General features: G+C 44.4%; 1 protein-coding gene across 3 annotated transcripts in view; it reads left to right on the forward strand.

Annotated features, from left to right (window-relative positions):
• LOC145356840 (tyrosine-protein phosphatase non-receptor type 22-like) overlaps positions 1 to 16291 on the forward strand; it is a 101954-nt gene that overhangs the window by 48384 nt on the left and 37279 nt on the right. For all 3 annotated transcript variants that reach the window (XM_080209764.1, XM_080209765.1, XM_080209766.1), the window contains 4 exons: positions 1927 to 2069; positions 3737 to 3803; positions 4301 to 4378; positions 10489 to 10581. In XM_080209764.1, coding sequence (XP_080065890.1) covers positions 1927 to 2069; positions 3737 to 3803; positions 4301 to 4378; positions 10489 to 10581 — 381 coding nt within the window. The remainder of the gene's footprint in view (positions 1 to 1926; positions 2070 to 3736; positions 3804 to 4300; positions 4379 to 10488; positions 10582 to 16291) is intronic.

Here is a 16291-nt window from a genome sequence, read left to right on the forward strand (position 1 = left end):
TCTTATTAAGTCAAATTGTACATGAAATTGATGGGCCAATCAGGGAATCTTTTTCTTGTATTTGACCAGGAGTGTCAGTTCCTCTGGCACTCCCAAAGCTAGACTGCTGACTGTGAGTACTCTGTGTACTGCTGCTGGAATCGTAAATCGAGGGATTTTGATGAAGGGACTTTAGCATCCAAAGACTTATTACAAAAATATAAAACACAAAATATAAATCCCTGTCCTGCTGTTCCTCTGACTAACCTTCCTCTCTCTTGGTGTCCATTTTCTACCTTTTCAAATCTTATTCTCTCACTCACTCTGCGTTCTTTCTCTTTCACCTTGATTTTGATCTTCCCCATTTCCCTCCAACCCCCACCTTGTTCTCTGAGTCTAACCTCTCCTGATGTTCTGTCCTCCCACCCTCTCCCTCCTCACCTTGTGTTGTCATTCACATTCTCACATCTCCGGAAGACTTGGGGAAAACTGAATCTTCAACACTGGCCTATCACAATGACTCCCCTCTCCTTCCATGCCTTTAGAAACAGAGCTCAATGCCAGCTGAAAAAGAACTGTCCCGTCTAATCCCACTTCCCAACTCCTGGTCCATAGCTCTGTAAGCGACGGCACCTCCAGCGCACATCCAAGTGATTTTATGAAAGGGACAAGCATTTCTGCCTCCACTGCCCCTTCAAGCAGTGAATTCCAGACCCTCTTCATGCTCTGAGGGAAATATATGCCACAATGTCTGTTTAATCCAACTGCCGATTACTTTAAATCTACGCCCCCAATTATTGACCCCCCCCAAGAAAAATAGATCCTTCCTATCCACTCTATCCAGGTATATCATAAATTTAAATAACTTCTAATCTGCCATTCTTGCTCAGACATGTGGCTCCAGAGCTACAGTAATGTGATTGACCCTTAACTGCCAATCAAGCCACCCAGTTGCACAGGGAAGCACAGCAATTGTTGACCTTACCTGAGACATCCACATGGCATGAATGAATAAAAGCAATGCAGTCATTTACCAAGTGCCGAGCTTCAGCCTACATATTACTACCCAGTGTAAGGTTTGATAGCCTTTCACTGGTGCTCTCGGTGCTTTTCCTATCTCTGCCGTGTTAATTATATTTCGTTGCAGTACAGCTTTCCGACCAATGCAATCCAACACCATTCAGCTGTGTTGTGTTATACAGTTTTCACTGAAGTCCGTGCCTGTGTCTAAAGCAGTGATGGCTGGAGCCTGTGGCTTATCAATGAATTTTGTTGAAAAAGTAGTGCCACTTGGAGTTGGAGTTTAGAAGAGGGGAGATCTTATAGAGACATAGAGGATAATGAAGGGGCTAGACAGGGTAAAAGCAGAGAGACTATTTCCACTTAGAATGGAAACAAGAACTAGAGGGCACAGCCTCAAAATAAGGGGGAGTCAATTTAGAACAGAGTTGAGGAGGAACTTCTCCCAGAGAGTAGTGAATCTTTGGAATTCTTTGCCCATTGAAGCAGTGGAGGCTACCTCGTTAAATATGTTTAAGTCACAGGTAGATAGATTTCTGATCAATAAGAGAATTAAAGGTTATGGGGAGCAGGCGGGTAAGTGGAACTGAACCACCATCAGCCATGATCTTATTGAATGGTAGGGCAGGCTCGAGGGACTAGATGGCTTAGATACTTAAACACATTTAACGAGATAGTCTCCACTGCTTCAATGGGCAGAGAATTCCAAAGATTCACTACCCTCTGGGAAAAGAAGTCCCTCCTCAATTCTGTTCTAAATTGACACCCCCTTATTTTAAGGCTGTACCCTCTAGTTCTTGTTTCCATTCTAAGTGGAAATAATCTCTCTGCTTCTACCCTCTCTAGCCCCTTCATTATCTTATATGTCTCTACAAGATCTATGTTCTTATGTTCTAACTTAGACTGTGCTGTCTGTTTCTAACCTAGATCTATCGGACTGTATATCAACTCCACTATATCAACTGGCCAGACCATGGCGTTCCATCTACAATAGATCCCATCTTGGAGTTGATCACGGACATGCGGAATTATCAGTCACATGATGACATTCCCATCTGTGTCCACTGCAGGTAAACAGCACAAAGGATGACTGACAGATCATAATAAGTACACAGGACAAGTTCAAGGCCAGTTCATATTACTCTTCAATAGCTTGTGGCTTGCCAGAGGGGAGAAGCCCGGCAGTGAGAGAAACTCCCTTGGCAATATTTCATTTTCTACTGTTGTTTCTACACAATCTGATAAAAAAAGATGCTTATGGTTTACCCTCCCTAAGCTGCTTTACTAGCCCTGAATCATTCTAATCAATATTTGCTGCTTGTCTGGGTTAGGAGAATAACATTGTAATCTTAGTTCTGATCCCTGATTTATATTGCCCTAATTTAGTTTCAAAATTCCCTTTTCCCCACTCAATCTTTATTGCCTGTTCCTAACTGTCCTTCAGAAACTGGTGTGAGCCAATTCCTTGAACCACTGCAGTCCATGTGTGAGGGAATTCCAGATTGTTGATCCAGTGTTAATGAAGGAATGGTGATTATAGTTCCATGTCAGGATTGTGTGTGATTTGGAGGGGGAAGTTGGAGCGGATAATGTTCCCCTCTGCCTGTTTCCCTCATCCTATTGAGAATGGAGAGGGCAGTGGGTTCATTCAGGGTGGGCATGGTGGTACAGTGGTTAGCACTGCTACTTCACATAATCAGGGACCTGGGTTCAGTTCTTGGTTAGGGTGACTGTGCGGAGTTTGCACATTCTCCCCATGTCTGCGTGGGTTTCTTCCACGTGCTCTGGTTCCCTGCCACAGCCCAAAGAAGTGCAGATTTGGTGGATTGGCCATGCTAAACAGCCTCTTAACGTCAGGGGAACTAGCTCAGGTAAATGCATGGGATTATGGGGATAGGGGCTGGGTGAGATTGTGGTTGATACAGACCCAATGGGCCAAATGGCCTCCTTCTGTGCTGTAGGGATTCTATGATTTCTATAATTTCATTCTAGGGATAGAATATTTACTTAATGCGCACGTGACATACCTGCCCAGTCTTAAGGACACGCCCAGGTTGCTTGCTGCAGGTAAACAAAGACCTCCCAAATACAACAAATTCAATTTGAATAGAATCCCACTGTCATTGTGCTACAGTCAAGTGACTTTCACTGTCTGTAAATCCAATAGGAATGAGCCGGCAGCAAACAGAATGACGGGTGGAGAGAAAAATAAGTTTTTAAAAGGAGTTCTTCTGGACCTCACAAGGAAACTGTGAGGCAAATCCTATCCCCCAGTCTCCCAGCCTCCTGATTGGGTGACTTGCTTTCCCTTGTATTGAGAATGACCAAGGGCATTTCTTCAACATTAGTGGTAGTTAAGGGGCAATCAGATGAACACATGGATAGAATGGGAATGGAAGGATACGGACTCTGTAAGTGCATACGGTTTTAGTTCAGGCATCATGATCAGTACAGGCTCAGAAGGCCGAAGGGCCTGTTCCTGCGCTGTACTGTCCTTTGTTCTTTATGTTGAGTGAAGTATCAGCCCGGAGTCTGACGTCCTGAAACCGGGGTTTGGAAACTGTGGCTCCGGACGCCCAGAATCAGGAACAATAACTCTGCCACCAAACCCATCTCACACTGAAATTATCCTGGTCCTTGCTGAGGAGAGCAATGGCAGTTTTATGTGGGATCGGAATGGTTGTCCTCTGTTTGACCCTCTCTTAATGTGTGTCTCTAACTCTCCTCTATCTGACAGTGCTGGCTGTGGAAGGACGGGGGTGATCTGTGTCATTGATTATACCTGGAAGCTGCTGAAGGATGGGGTAATGTTATCTTTTTATCCTATTTGCATAAGAGAAGCCACTTTGAGTAGCAACTCTGCACCAGAACAAGGAACTGAGAGATCTAAAAATGCATTTGGCTAGAATATCTCAGTGGGACCTTTTTGAGGCTCTTTGGTTGGAAAATGTTTGAAGTAAATACATTTGCCGCAAGGACAGCTGGAGAAATTTCTGAGAAACACATCAGTACGTTTCTTCTCAACTTCCCTGATCACTTTACAACCAAAACTTTGTACCATCCGCAGATTTTGAAATTGACCCCTGCACACCAAGATCTACATCATTATTTTATATCAAGGAAAAGTCAGAGCCCCTATACAGACGTCCCCCCCCCACCGGGGAACACCAATACAAACCTCCCCCTAGCCTGATCATTCTCGCTGCTTCCTATTAATCAGCCAGTTTGTTTGAATGTCTGGTTTGAACCTGATTCCACCACCCACAAACTGAACATTTTTATTGATGTTTTTCCATTTCAGATAATTCCAGAAAATTTCAGTATTTGTGACTTGATTCAAGAGATGAGAAATCAGAGACCATCGATTGTACAAACCAAGGTACTGATGAAGTTATAAAGGATGCACAAGAGGTCCAAGGAGCATTGACGTGTCAGCACTTTACAACAGGATCATAATATCTTTCCTTTTTCTTTCCTTTTCTTTGTTTCGCATTTCTCTTTCTTTGTAACTTTTCCTCATTCATGTTTGCTTCTTCTTGCTTACTTTCTATTTTGTGTTTTTTTCACAGTTGCACAGTGGTTAGCACTGCTGCTTCGCAGCGCCAGGGACCTGGGTTCGATTCCTGGCTTGGGTCACTGTCTGTGTGGAGTCTGCACGCTCTCCCCGTGGGTTTCCTCCAGGTGGCACCCGGTTTCCTCCCACATTCTGAAAGATACATTGGCCCGAACAGGCACCAGAGTGTGGTGGCCAGGGGAATTTCACAGTAACTTCATTGCAGTGTTAATATAAGCCTTACTTGTGACTAATAAATAAACTTTAACTTTTTCTCGGTTTTCCCTTTCTTTTGCTGTCTCATTCTCTTCTCTCTTTTCTATCTCTCACACTTTCTCACACTTTTACTTCTCTTTATCTCTTCTTTTCTTTGCTATCTCCTGCTCTTTCTCTTCATCTCTCGTTCCCTTTTGTTTTGGACCGTGTTTAAAAAACTGGCTTTGGTGTTGATCAGATTTCTGTTCTTTTGTCACCAGCGGAAAAGTTTAACCTTCTTTTGTGTGCTGGAGTCTGCTGTTGGGGCGGGAGTGAAACAGCTTTTAACATTGATATTGATGTGTTTTCTTCACTGTGGATGGAACTGTTTAGAAGTTAAAGTGGTAAAGTGGAAAAGACCCAGACTTTAATATCTGTGTCAAATGACTTAATGCTTTACGCCTTAAAATAACCTTTACACACAAAACAAATCAGCAGTTCCACAAGTTGTTTCGGATTATAAAACTCTTTCATGCGTGAGCTTCCTGCTCTGTATCTGAAAATAAATCTGGCTAAGCAGCGTCACTTTATGGAAAGGTGACTTCAACAGAAACTTGACTCAAACTGGAACATTCGACACTTCACACCCTGGACTGAACCTGCCGCCTGCCTACCCATCCATTCACTGAAATATCAAACCTCGAGTTGTGTTCTATCTCAGCACTGCTGAGTTGAATTGGGACAGTCGTAGCGACTGGAGAAGACCATTCTTCCATCCCACCCACCACCCTGCATGAAAGGAACATAGGAGCTTTGACTTGGGGCCAGGAGGAGGCCATTCAGACCCTCAAGTCTGTACGTTGATCTGTCTCTCACCTCCATTTACCCAATTTTGCCCCCAATCCCTCAATAATTTTATCAACAAAGGTCTATCAAACTCAAAGAGGCGACATGGTGGCACAGTGGTTGGCACTGCTGCCTCACAGTGCCAGGGACCTGGGTTCAATTCCCTGCTTGGCTCACTTTCTGTGTGGAGTTTGAGTCTCTGTGTCTGTGTGGGTTTCCTCCACATGCTCCGGTTTCCTCCTACAGTCTGAACAATGTGCTGGTTAGATGCATTGACCCGAACAGATGCTGGAGTGTGGCGACTAGGGGAATTTCACAGTAACTTCATTCCAGTGTTAATATAAGCCTTACTTATGACTAATAAATAAACTTTATTGAAAGATCCAAATTGTCCCAGAAATGTTATCACATGTAGAGAATCTTTGAGACAAGAATTCATGTCCAGAGAATCCAGGGAAATGGGAATAATCCATAAAGCAGAGATGAGATAGGAGATCAATGAAGATGGTATTGAATAGGGGAGCAGGCTCAAAGGACTTTATACCTTTCTCCTGCTCTTTACGTTCTTATGGAATAGGGTAGGCCATTCAGCCCCTCTTTCTGTCTTTGAGTCATGGAGGTTTACAGCATGGAAAAGGGCCCTGTGGCCCTACTTGTCCATGCCGCCTGTTTTTTTAAACCCCGAAGTTAGTTCCAATTGTCCGCATTTGGCCATATCCCTCTATACCCACCTTACCCGTGTAACTATCTAAACGCTTTCTAAAAATCAAAATCGTACGCACCTCTACCACTACCTCTGGCAGCTTTTTTTCCAGACTCTCATCACCCTCTGTGTGAAACAGTTGCCCCTCTGGACACATTTGTATCTCTCCACTGTCACCTTAAACCCATGCCCTCTAGTTTTAGACTCCCCTGCCTTTGGGAAAAGATATTGACCAACTAGCTGATCTATGCCCCTCATTATTTTATAGACCTCTATAAGATCACCCTTCAGCCTTCTACGCTCCAGAGAGAAAAGTCCCAGTCTATTCAGCCTCTCCTTACAACTCAAACTATCAAGTCCTGGTAGCATCCTAGTAAATCTTATCTGCACTCTTTCTAGTTTAATAATATCCTTTCTTATAATAGGGTGACCAGAACTGTACACAGTATTCCAAGTGTGGCCTTACCAATGTTTTGTACAACTTCAACAAGACGTCCCAACTCCTGTATTCAGTATTCTGACCGATGAAACCAAGCATGCCGAATGCCTTCTTCACCACTCTGTCTGCCTGTGACTCATTGAATTTAGTCATGACCTGTACAGTCTGAGGCTCACAAACACTGGCAACACAGCCCTTGAAACCCAGACAACTTTTATTTGACTTTATTCATTCATAGGAAGTGTGCATCACTGCTAATATTTGGCTAGCGCATTGCCCATCCCGAACTCACTCCTGTATTGGGTTGACATTTTCCACTTGCTGGCTTGACCTGGTTTGGGGGAAGGGCTGCTTTTAGCTTTGTTGGAAGCCTCATGGTTGATCCTAATCAGAACCCCAAAATTTGTCAGTATTAGCAACCAGAAATCTCTCGAGGTTCATGAGTCAGGGAGTGAAAGGTAATGTTGAGGCCTCCAAGGCTCTCCAAATGCCCATGAAGATATTAAACATGGACAAGTGAATGAGTAAATTGAATAATTCGGGTTCCCAGTGAGGAACTGCACCCATCGGGAGTACAGCTTGTGTTGTGTATTTAATTTCTGTATTCTGTGCTTCCAATTCCTTTCTTCCTGTCTGATTTCCAGCACTTTATTATCGGCAGCCTGGGCCTAAATCCATGGAACTTCTTCCATAAACCTGTCCCTTTCTTTATCCCCCTTTAATCTATTTCTTTGTCCACGCAATTGGCTAAGTGTCTGAATATCTCCTCATGTGGGTTGGTGTAAAATTCCTGTCAAATCACACTCCCGTCAAGCTCCTTTTTCACTCCATAGAATCCCTACAATTCAGAAAGAGGCCATTCATAGAAACATAGAAGATAGAAGCAGGAGGAGGCCATTTGGCCCTTTGAGCCTGCTCCGCCATTCATTACGATCATGGCTGATCATCCAACTCAATAGCCTAATCCTGCTTTCTCCCAAAACCTTTGATCCCATTCACCCCGAGTGCTATATCCAGCTGCCTCTTGAATACATTCAGTGTTTTGGCATCAACTTCTTCCTGTGGTGATGAATTCCACAGGCTTACCACTCTTTGGGTGAAGAAATGTCTCCTCACCTCCGCCCTAAATGGTCTACTCTGTATCCTCAGTCTGTGACCCCTGGTTCTGGATTCCCCCACCATCGGGAACATCCTCCCTGCATCTACCCTGTCTAGTCCTGTCTGAATTTTATAAATCTCTCTGAGATCCCCCCTCATTGGTTTGAGCTTCAATGAAAACAATCCTAACCTAGTCAACCTCTCCTCATACATCAGTCCCGCCATCCCCAGAATGGTAAACCTTTGCTGCACCCCCTCCTTCCTCAGAAAAGGAGACCAAAACTGCACACAATTCAGTCCATCGAGTCTGCATTGACCCTCCAAAAGAGCACTCTAACTCTTGTGGAGTTCAGTATGTTCATTGATTTGCATAATCAATCATGTCCATTTAATGGGCATTTTTTTAACTTTAATCATGGGACTCTGATTCAGAGCATTGAATGTTTTTGTGACTTGCATAGTAAGAATCATAGAATCCCTACAATGCAGAATGAGGCCATTTGGCCCATTGACCAACCACTATCCCACCCAAGCCCTATTCCCGTAACCCCACATATTTACCCTGCTAATCTCCCTGATACTAGGGTCAATTTATCATGGCCAATCAACCTAACCTGCACATCTTTTGACTGTGGGAGGAAACCGGAGCACCCGGAGAAAACCCACGCAGACACGGGGAGAACGTGTAAACTCCGCACAGACATACCCGAGGCTGGAATTGAATCTGGGTCTCTGGCACTGTGAGGCAGTAATGCTGACCATTGTGGCACCGTGCCATTAAGATTCAATAACTTCCCATTTTAACTCAAATAGAATTAAGCTGCATTATTTCCTGCAGACTGATCCACTGTGAAAACCTTATTCTCCATGGTAATAGATATGAGCTGAGTTCTCACCACTGCACAGCTGAGTTGTGGCCATTGAATGTATAATCTGGATTAATAAAGCACCCTGAGTACAATAACTCGTCGCAAGATATTTCACTGTAATGATTGTCAAACAATATTTGACATTAGGTCAAAGGAGGAGAAATCAGGGCAGGAGATCAGAAGATTGGTCACTAAGTGTTTTAAAGAGTGTTTTCGGAGGGGAAGGGGAAGTAGAGAGAGTTAGGAAGTGAACTCCAGATATTTGTGGCCTTAGCAGCTGACATTCAGGGACATTAAAGGGTTAAATTAAGAGGACAGTTTACTTAAAATTGAGTTATTCCCCTTGAGTTTTTAAATTTGTAGGTGATCTTTTCAAGACAGTTAAAGGACTGCGGTAAGGTGGGCTGAATGAAACTGTTTCCTCTGCTGGAACAGTCCAGAACAAGTGAAAAGATTTTTTGCTTATTCTTCAATGACGGTCCAAAGATGTGCAGATTAGGTGGATCAGCCATGCTAAATAGCCTCCTAGTATCAGGGGGACTAGCTAGGGTAAATGCATGGGGTTATAGTGGGATTGTGGTCGGTGTACCCCCGATGGGCCAAATAGCCTCCTTCCGCTCTGTAGGGTTCTATGATTCTATCATATAATCATCATCGCCCAATCTTAGATTGTTGGCTGCTGTACAGCTAAAATCCAGAAACTTCCAGCTCCGTTAACTGAAACATCTCAAACTCTGAGGAAGGTTGGAACGCAAAAAACTGCAGCAGGCGACGGTGCAGAGGGACCTCGGGGTCCTTGTGCATGAGTCGCAAAAACCCAGCTTGCAGGTGCAGCAGGTGGTCAGGAAGGCGAATGGGATGCTGGCCTTCATAGCGAGGGGGATCGAATATAAAAGTAGGGAGGTCTTGCTGCAGCTGTATAGGGCATTGGTGAGGCCGCAGCTGGAGTAGTGTGTGCAGTTTTGGGCGCCGCACCTGCGCAAGGATATTTTGGCCCTGGAGGGAGTGCAGAGGAGGTTTACTAGGCTGATACCGGAGTTGAGGGGATTGAGCTATGAGGAGAGGCTGAATAAACTAGGCTTGTACTCGTTAGAGTTTAGAAGAATGAGGAGAGATCTCATTGAGACGTATAAGATGATGAATGGGATGGATAGGATAGAGGTGGAGAGACTCTTCCCGCTCAAAAAAGACAGTAGGACTAGGGGGCACAGCCTCAAGATAAAGGGGAGGCGGTTTAGAACGGAGTTGAGGAGGAACTTCTTCACTCAAAGGGCGGTGAATCTCTGGAATTCTCTGCCCGTTGAAGTGGTGGAGGCTGCCTCGCTAAATATTTTTAAGAAGCGGGTTGATGGGTTCTTGATAAGAGAGGGGATTAAGGGTTATGGGGAGAGGGCGGGAAAGTGGAACTGAGCCACAACAGATCAGCCATGATCTTATTGAATGGCGGGGCAGGCTCGAAGGGCTAGATGGCCTACTCCTGCTCCTATTTCTTATGTTCTTATGTTCAAACGGAAATGGGTAGGAGGTAGGAAAAGGGAAGAACAACATGATTTCTGAATGTTTGCATGTATGTGCATCTGTGTATGTTTGTGAATTTCTGTGTGCGTGCATGCGTCAGGTGTGTACATGTGTGTCTGGTATTTGGGCGTGCGTTTGTCAGGCGTGTGTGCATGTAGTTTAGTATTAAGTATCAGCCAATGATTTAATGGCCTTTTCTCCTTGTTCAGATTATAACTTGACCGGAAGTCTACAGTTAGTAACAGTCTGTTGCCTTTCTGTATTGCAGGAACAGTATGAGCTAGTCTACAATGCAATCAGTCATTTGTTTGAGAAGCAGATAGAATTCCTGAATACCAACACAGCCTTCTGTGAAGATGAGGTGAGCTTATGTCTTCCTTAGAGCCGTACAACCTTTAAAAATACTTGGGCATTTGAAGTGTTATAACATCCAAGGATACGGGACAAGGATATGGAAAATGGGCTTAGTTCACCAGCAGAGGTAGATATTGTCTGTGTAGACTTACTCAGTGGGCTGAAGGGCCTTTTCTGCACTGTGTTACTCTATATTAGTTCTGTGCTTTGTCACTGAATTTTCCACTAGAGTCTCTTCAGCAACCCACACTCTGAAATCATCACTTGACATATTTCCAGTCTCAGAACCATTCATGATTTCACAAACTCTACTAGACTTCATTACCTTCCCTGTTTAGAATCATAGAATTCCTACAGTGCAGAATGAGACCATTCAGCCCATCGAGCCCCTGCATCGACCACAATTCCACCCTGGTGCTATCCCCATGACACCACGTAATTATCCCACAAATCCTCCTGACACAAAGGACAATTTAGTGTGGCCAATCAACCTAAATGATGTAGAGATGCTGGCGTTGGACTGGGGTAAATACAATAAGAAGTCTCACAACACCAGGTTAAAGTCCAACCAGTTTATTTGATAGTAATCCCACAAGCTTTCCGAAACGCTGCTCCTTCGTCAGGTGTGTGGAAGGTTCTGATCAGAGAAGAGTGTATAAAGTCACAAACTGTGTGTGTCTTCATATGCCCTCTGATCAGAACCTTCCACACACCTGACAAAGGAACAGCGTTTCCGAAAGCTTGTGGGATTACTATCCAATCAACCTAACCCAAACATCTGTGGAGTGTGGGAGGAAACCAGAGCACCCGGAGGAAACCCACGCAGACACGGGGGAAACATGCAAACTCTACACAGACAGTGACCCTGAATTGAGCCTGGGTCCCTGGCGCTCTGAGGCAGCAACGCTAACCACTGTGCCACCGTGCTGCCCCCAATTTAGTTGAAAAAAGGCCCAATTCTGACATCCATAATCGATATGGCCTCCACCATGTACCACACCAACATTTAACACAGACAGTGGATTACGTTGCACAGAAAGCGATGACCATTATCCACTTGTATCAGCTTATGGTTTAAAGTTGCTGTATTTAGTCTTTAAGAGCTGTTTATTTCAGACAGGAACAATTCTGTTACTTGCTATAATAAAAACCAAGAATGCTGGAAAAACGCAGCCAAGTCTGGTAGCATCTGTGGAGGGAGAAAACAGTTAATGTTTTCAGTTCCTGTGACTCTTTTTCAGAGTCATCTTTTATCCCAGATTTCCAGCATCCACAGTATTTTGCATTTATTTCAGTGTTACTCACTAGTTTGCACAGTGTTAAGATGCACTGAATACCAAGCAAACATAAGTTAATAACACAACAACATGCATTTATATAACACCTTTAACATAGTAACCTCCCCACTCAAAACACTTCACAAGAATGATGACCACACAATATTAGACTTGGTTAAGAGGCAATTTTCAAAAAATGTCTTAAAGACAGAGAGATTTGATTTTGATTTGATTTATCATTGTCACATGTATTAACACACAGTGAAAAGTATTGTTTCTTGCGCGCTATACAGACAAAGCATACCGTGCATAGAGAAGGAAATAAGAGAGTGCAGAATGTAATGTTACAATCGCAGCTAGAGTATAGAGAAAGATCAGCTTAATGCAAGATAAATCCATTCAAAAGCCTGACAGCAGCAGGGAAGAAGCTGTTCTTGAGTCAGCTGGTATGTGACCTCACACTTTTCTATCTTTTTCCCAACGGAAGAATGGGTGCATGGGGGTCCTTAATTATGCTGGCTGCTTTGCCGAAGCAATGGGAAGTGTAGACAGAGTCAATGGATAGGAGGCTGGTTTGCAAGATGGATTGGGCTACATTTACAACCTTTTGTAGTTCCTTGCAGTCTTGGGCAGAGCAGGAGCCCATACCAAGCTGTGATACAACCAGAAAGAATGCTTGCTATGGTGCATCTGTAAAAGTTGGTGAGAGTCGTAGCTGATATGCCAAATTTCCTTAGTCTTCCGAGATGAATGGGATGAAAAGGTTTAGGAAGAAAATTCTGGAGTTTAGGGAGAGCTTCAAGGTTTAGGGTTTAGGTTTAGAGTTTAGAGGCAAAGAACAAAAGATTCCCTACAATTCAGGAGAAGGCCATTTTACCCATCGAGTCTGCACCCACTTTCCAAAAGAGCATCTTACCCAGACCCCCCTCATTACCCTATTCCTCTAACTGAATGCATTCACCATGGCCAGTCCACCTAACCTACACATCATTAGGATTTAGAGTCTTGGGTTTAGGGATAGATTTGCACAGTTTAGGGATGAGGGAGAGAATTCAGAGTTTCGGGCCCAGACAACTGAAGGCATGGCCATCGATGGTGAAGCAAGAGGCTAGGCCCTCGGAGGGTTGTGGGGTTGGTGGAAGTTACAGTGACGGGGAGGTGAAGCCATGGAGGGATTTGTAAGTAATGATGTGATGGATTTGCTGGACTCTGAGCCGGTGTAGTCCAGAGAGCGTACGGAGCGATGTGTGATTGAAACCAGGTGCAAGTCAGGGCACAGGCAGCAGAATTTTGGATGAGCTGAAATCTGTGACGGGAATTTGGAAAACCAACAAGGGATAGATTAGAATAATCCCTCTTTAACCTTCAATTACCTTTAGTGGGTTTAAATCCTTCTAATCCCCTCTAAATGGTATGTGTGGAGTTACAGTTTGTATAAGCACTGGTTAAATAAAGCGGCTGTCCAGAGTAAACCCGGGAACACCTGCTCCAATGGCCGCTTATACAAAGGGAACATTTTAGTCGTGTAATGGACTGACGTAATCATGCTGTACTGAACATGGCATAAAGTGGGCAAATCGTGTTCACATGACCATGCCCAGTGTAAGCAGGGAGAACCTGTACCTCTCGTTCCTCACCAAATTCACTGCCCCTTATCCATGACTCCATAACAAAGAAAAGTACAGCACAGGAACAGGCCCTTCGGCCTTCCAAGCCTCTGCTGATCACGATGCCCGCTTAAATTAAAACCATATACACTTACGGTCTCCGTATCCTTCCATTCCCATCCTTTTCATGTATTTGACCAGTTGCCCCTTAAATGCCGGTATTGTACCTGCTCCCACCCCCTCCCCCAGCAGCGCATTCGCCACCCTCTGTGTAGAAAGCTTGCCTCGCACATCTCCTCTAAACTTTTCCCCATGCATCTTAAACATATGTCCCCTAGTACTTGACTTTTCTACCCTAGGAAAGGGCATCTGACTATCCAGTCTGTCCATGCCACTTATAATCTTGTAAACCTCTATCAGGTCACCCCTCAACCTCCATCATTCCAATGAGAACAAACCGAATTTATAAGTTTTCTATGATGCCCAGTCCAGGATGCCCCATTCGAAGCCTAACCAATATCAGGTACAAATCCACCCTGCCTCCATCCCCCAAGTACTTTGAAGTCCCTTTTCTGTGATGTGTTTCTGGTGAGAGTATCTCTACACTCTCAGATCCTCCCTTGGAAATTGTATTTTTCAAATCCCATTCTCTGTAATTCAATCCTGGGAGAAAATTGTTTCTGAATTTCTGATAATATGTTGATAAAATAATGGAGCAAATTTTCCCATCCCATCTGCCATGGGAATTGTAACGGGCGGGACACAAACCATGCAAAGGTTCATTGGGTGGAATTTTCTGGTCTCAGGACAAGCGCAGCAGGAAAATCCTGCCCAATGGGTATCGTGTTTCAGAACTTGATTACACTTTCCTCGCTTGATTTCTTTTCCAGGCAGTCCAATTTCTGCTCCTTTTCTTGGAGAAATTATTCCACCTTTTCCTGATTAATGAAATGCCAGTTTATCTGGTCAGGCAACATCGATCTGAAACAGAGTTAATGTTTCAGGTCAATTATGACCCGTCATCAGACCCGCTGAACGATCCTCAGCTAGGAATTTCTGTTCCCACCTCCATAGATGCTGCCTGACCTGCTGAGTATTTCCAACATCTTCTGCTTCTATTTCAGATTTCCACATCCTTGGGTGGCACGGTGGCACAATGGTTAGCAACGCTGCCTCACAACACCGGGGAACCAGGTTCGATTCTGGCCTCAAATGACTGTCTGTGTGGAGTTTGCATATTCTCCCCGTGTCTGTGTGAGTTTCCTCCGGGTGCTCCAGTTTCCTCCCACAATCCAAAGATGTGCGGGTTAGGTGGAATGGCCAGGCTAAATTGACCCAGCGTTAGGGCATCAGCAGAGTAAATATGTAGGGTTACCAGAGTAGGGACTGGGTGGGATTGTGGTCGGTGCAGACGCGATGGGCCGAATGGCCTACTTCTGCACCGTAGGCGTTCTATGATCCATTTTGAAATTCCAACAAAAAATAAGTTTAAAATACTTTGTGTGAAAAAAGGCTATATAAATTTGTACAAACGGTTGATTGGCCATGCTAAATTGACTCTTAGTGTCCCAAAGTGTGTGGGTTAGGAAGATTAGCTGGGTAAATACAGGAGATTACAGTTAAGCTTGGGTAAGAGTTGGTGCGGACTTGATGGGCTGAATGGCCTCTTTCTGCATTGTAGGGATGCTGTGATAAATTTGATGAAATGGTGCCTTGACATAGCAAAAAGCCTTGTATTTTGTAAAGAAGATGTCTTCAGGGCAATGGAGAAAGAGCAGGGAAGGGGCACTAGTTGGATGGGCCTTTCAAAGGCCAGCACAGATACCTTAGGCCAAGCACACTTTATAAGAGGGGATTTTATGGCCTCACTCGACCTGAGACCAGAAAATGCCACCTGAGGTCAACGGACCTTCCCATTGTCTGCCTCTCGCCTGCCCCTCACCCACTCCAATTCCCATGGCAAGCGAGCTGATAGAATTCTGGTGATAATATTTTTCTCTTTGGTTTTATATTCTTCATCATGGTCACTTCCCTTTATTTGCTTTTCCCAGTTTGAATTTGTGTCATCACTCAGGAGCGCAGCTTGTCACTTGTCATAGTCTTAGGATGGGATTTTCCCGTTGCACTTGCCCCATGGTCGGAAAATCCCTCCCGAGGTCAATGGAACTTTGCATTGTCCATGTCCCACCCGCTACAATTCCCGTGGTGGGTGGGATGAGAAACTCCCGCCCGTAGCGTGAAACAGGACAGAAAGAGGCCCTTTGGCCCATTGTGTCTGTGCCTGCCATCAAACACTCTATTCCAATCCCATTTCCCAGCACTTGGTCTGAAGCCTTGTACGCAACAGTGTCTCAAATGCTCATCTAAATGCTTCTTAAATAGCCTTCATAGCATCATACAACCTTACAGCGTGTTATTCCTCTACAAGCTCTTTGTGTCCAATTAGTCCCATTCTTTTCTCCAAAGTCCTGCAACTTTTTCTTTTTAAATATATGTCCAACTCCCTTTTGAAACCCACTATCTGCTTCCACCACTCTTTCAGGCAGCACATTCTAGATCACAACAACTCACTGTGCAACAAAATTCTCCTCATTGCCCTGTCTCACTCAATTACCAATGATCTTAAATCTGCACTCTCTTACTACCCACTCTGTTGCCAGCGGAAACTATCTCCATCAACAGTTCAGTTCAATCTCCCATTAATCTCCATTGCCTTGAACCCAACAATCGAATTAGTTCCATAGAATCCCTACAGTGCAGAAGGAGGTCATTCAGCCCACAAATCTGCACCGACAAAAAAGGCACCTTACCCACCCCCCTTATCCCCATAACC

This window comes from Carcharhinus amblyrhynchos, chromosome 22, assembly GCF_965287045.1.
Source record: "Carcharhinus amblyrhynchos chromosome 22, sCarAmb.v2.hapA, whole genome shotgun sequence".
NCBI classification, from domain to species: domain Eukaryota; kingdom Metazoa; phylum Chordata; class Chondrichthyes; order Carcharhiniformes; family Carcharhinidae; genus Carcharhinus; species Carcharhinus amblyrhynchos.